Genomic DNA, 3242 nt, shown 5'->3' with positions numbered 1-3242 from the left:
AAACCGTTTTTTTCGGAAAAGGGCAACTCTGTTTCAGTTATGAAATAACACATTTCATTTCATATAAAAATATTGATTACATTAACTAGCCTCACTTTTCTGTTCAATTATCTTAATTGGTGAAACAGTTTGTTTTATTGTTCACAATCATCCCTGCTTGCAATTTACAAGTAGTTCTAAAACATATTTCAATTGGTTCAGATGATTTTATATATCTTTCTCTGGTTTCTTGATCTATGGTTTTTCTGCGTTCTACAAAAATCGCCTTGAAAAATTTGTCCTTGAAACAGTTGGATCTCTGTATTTCTCTGATATGCTCTTTTGTTTCTGTTTCGAATCTCACATTTTCAGTCTATTAGAATGATAAATATCAGTTTTTAAAATAGAAAATATTTTGACTAAAAATTGAGTTAAAAAATGGGTACCCATTTTTGAATTTGACCGACCGGGACCACCCTGAACTTTCTCTGAAGTCTGTGAAAATGCAATTGCTCCGATAGAAAATTAATAACTTTTTAGTTTATAACAACGATAAATACAAGTTTTTAATGATAAAATACTTTGAGCACTGCAAAACGGAGTATAGTTTCAAACTACCAGATTGCGGAACAAGAACGACTTTTTTAAAATTTAAAATTATATAACTATTTTGTGAATCCGATATAATTGATCAGTACTCACATCAGGCATCACATATTATTATCTGAACAGCGTGTTTCAATTTTTTTAATTCGTTAAGAGAAAATTAATAATGTAGTAAAATATTAAAATTATTCTGCTTCAATTATTTTATTTCTAGTAAACTAGTTTGATTTCACTGATTGGACCATTTCCATTCGGAAAAGTTTTGTGACTCTCGGCTTGGAATACCTGGCTCATATGTTTTCAAGCTCTCTAGATTTTTTGTTTCAGAATCTGTTTTTTATATTTTCAATAAATATTTCTCTGGTTTTGATTGTTTTATTAGAAAGATTTTTTAAAATTTCTGTGTTTGCGTTCACTGAAACTTGTAATTTAGCAAATTCATGTTTTACGACCTAAGGGTACTTATAATTTTTGTTAGGAATTTCCTACATAGATTTGCCAAGTTTTGTATTACAATTGGTTTTCTCATTTTTCCAGGGTGCCGTGTGAATAGTTTTTAACAGTGTTGGTGTTATCTGTTTAAGCATCAATATTGTTTCCATGTGAATTTAAGTACTGCTCAGTTATAAATATCGTTAAATGAATTTTCACAGTTTCTCCACTCTTTTGATTGTCTAAACTAATGCAGTTAAACAGATATTGTCTTTTTAAAACAGAAATTATAAAGATATCACTGCATCAATAACGCAATGGTATGTAAAAGCCTAACTTGTTCTCAAAATAAATTTGAATCTATGTAATGGACATACTCTCGGGCAGCGAAAACGTTTTTTTTTTTTGCTTCCCGAGAATACCGTCACATTTTCAATCAATTATTACACATCTTTGTTGGGAAAATGTTCAATCTTCACGTGTGTCCATGTCCCAACTTCCGTGCCGATAAACTGTCTTGGGTTCCCACCAATGGGAAGGATGCAGTGAGAACATCTGCGTCGACGGGGATGGTAAGCTCAATCTGAACATGCAACATTCACTTGAGTATGTTGTCTAATTGTCGAATGACGACGATAATTTTTATTTTTTATTTTTATCGGGCTTTTTGTACTAAACTATTCCTAAATTTTCAGGTTACCGATCAACAATGGTTTTCTACTCCAACAACACGTTCTGCTCCGCTCCTGTCAAAATATCTCCTTGCTACGGAATGTGGAACTCTCAACTTCCTGGACTGGAAATTATCACTGCAATCGATGTGGCTGGGCTTAAGGTATGTTCTTTTGAGTAAACGGGGTCAGTAGTTGGGATCGTCACTGTATTTTTGTTAGTGTATTTTTGTCAGTGTATTTTGTCAGTGTATTTTTGTTAGTGTATTTTTGTCAGTGTATTTTGTCACTGTATTTTTGTTAGTGTATTTTTGTCAGTGTATTTTGTCAGTGTATTTTGTCAGTGTATTTTTGTTAGTGTATTTTTGTTAGTGTGTTTTTGTCAGTGTATTTTTGTTAGTGTATTTTTGTTAGTGTGTTTTTGTCAGTGTATTTTTGTTAGTGTATTTTTGTCAGTGTATTTTGTCAGTGTATTTTGTCAGTGTATTTTTGTTAGTGTATTTTTGTTAGTGTATTTTTGTTAGTGTATTTTGTTAGTGTATTTTTGTTAGTGTATTTTTGTTAGTGTATTTTGTTAGTGTATTTTGTTAGTGTATTTTTGTTAGTGTATTTTTGTTAGTGTATTTTTGTTAGTGTATTTTTGTTAGTGTATTTTTGTCAGTGTATTTTTGTTAGTGTATTTTTGTCAGTGTATTTTGTCAGTGTATTTTTGTCAGTGTATTTTTGTTAGTGTATTTTTGTTAGTGTATTTTTGTTAGTGTATTTTTGTCAGTGTATTTTTGTTAGTGTATTTTTGTCAGTGTATTTTTGTTTATGTATTTTTGTTTGTGTATTTTTGTTTGTGTATTTTTGTTTGTGTATTTTTGTTTGTGTATTTTTGTTTGTGTATTTTTGTTTGTGTACAAAATACGTTTTTTAACTTTTCCAATTGATTCTATCTTCTTATTGTCAGATTCTTCTAAAAGCCGGAGCAGTGGATCACATCTTCGAAAAACATGGACAAGATTTCGAGTATGCAGCTAGAGGAGCGTTCAACTTGGAAGCAAGGGAATACCAAGTGGCCAACTATATTAAGGAGAGCATTCTGAATGCGCCTGAGATATTTATCACGGATTGTGGAGTGAATAGAGCTGACTCCCTGGCGCTCTACTACAAAAGAACGTGTGATAAAATGCATCACCGATTCTTTTTGGCCCATGAAGGAGGAAACGTCTACCGTATCAACACCGGTTACAAATTGTTCCCAGAGGAGCAATTATTTCTACTGAACTGAGTGAAACAGAATAATGGAGAAATGCAGCAACAAGTCTCCGTATCGTTCAACAACCGAGTGGTCTACCCAAAATTCCGGAATATTTATAGGCGTCGGCCATCTGTTATCTGCTACTAACTATATTTTCCTCTATTTATGTAATTGATAATCATGTTTTTGTTTGCTTTTTTGTTATTTCTTGCTACAGTTGTCTTTGTTATTGTCGTTCTACTTGATGTAATAAATGAATACTTTAAAAAACTGTTGTAAGGTTCGAGTTTTAAAAACAGTTGTTACCTTTA

At 31.7% G+C, this 3242-nt stretch overlaps 1 protein-coding gene across 1 annotated transcript; it reads left to right on the top strand.

The window, feature by feature from the left end:
* Window positions 1-1726: 1726 nt before the first annotated feature.
* GCK72_012194 (uncharacterized protein) lies at window positions 1727-2961 on the top strand (the record flags this gene model as incomplete). Its single annotated transcript, XM_053728909.1, has 2 exons — window positions 1727-1852; window positions 2641-2961. 2 exons carry the CDS (start codon window positions 1727-1729, stop codon window positions 2959-2961), a joined length of 447 nt encoding a protein of 148 aa, XP_053583681.1.
* Window positions 2962-3242: the final 281 nt, after the last annotated feature.

The sequence above is a fragment of the Caenorhabditis remanei genome, chromosome IV (genome assembly GCF_010183535.1).
Source record: "Caenorhabditis remanei strain PX506 chromosome IV, whole genome shotgun sequence".
Taxonomy (NCBI): Eukaryota; Metazoa; Nematoda; class Chromadorea; order Rhabditida; family Rhabditidae; genus Caenorhabditis; species Caenorhabditis remanei.
Note: the sequence above shows the minus strand (reverse complement) of the source record. Positions and strands in the feature narration are given on the sequence as shown.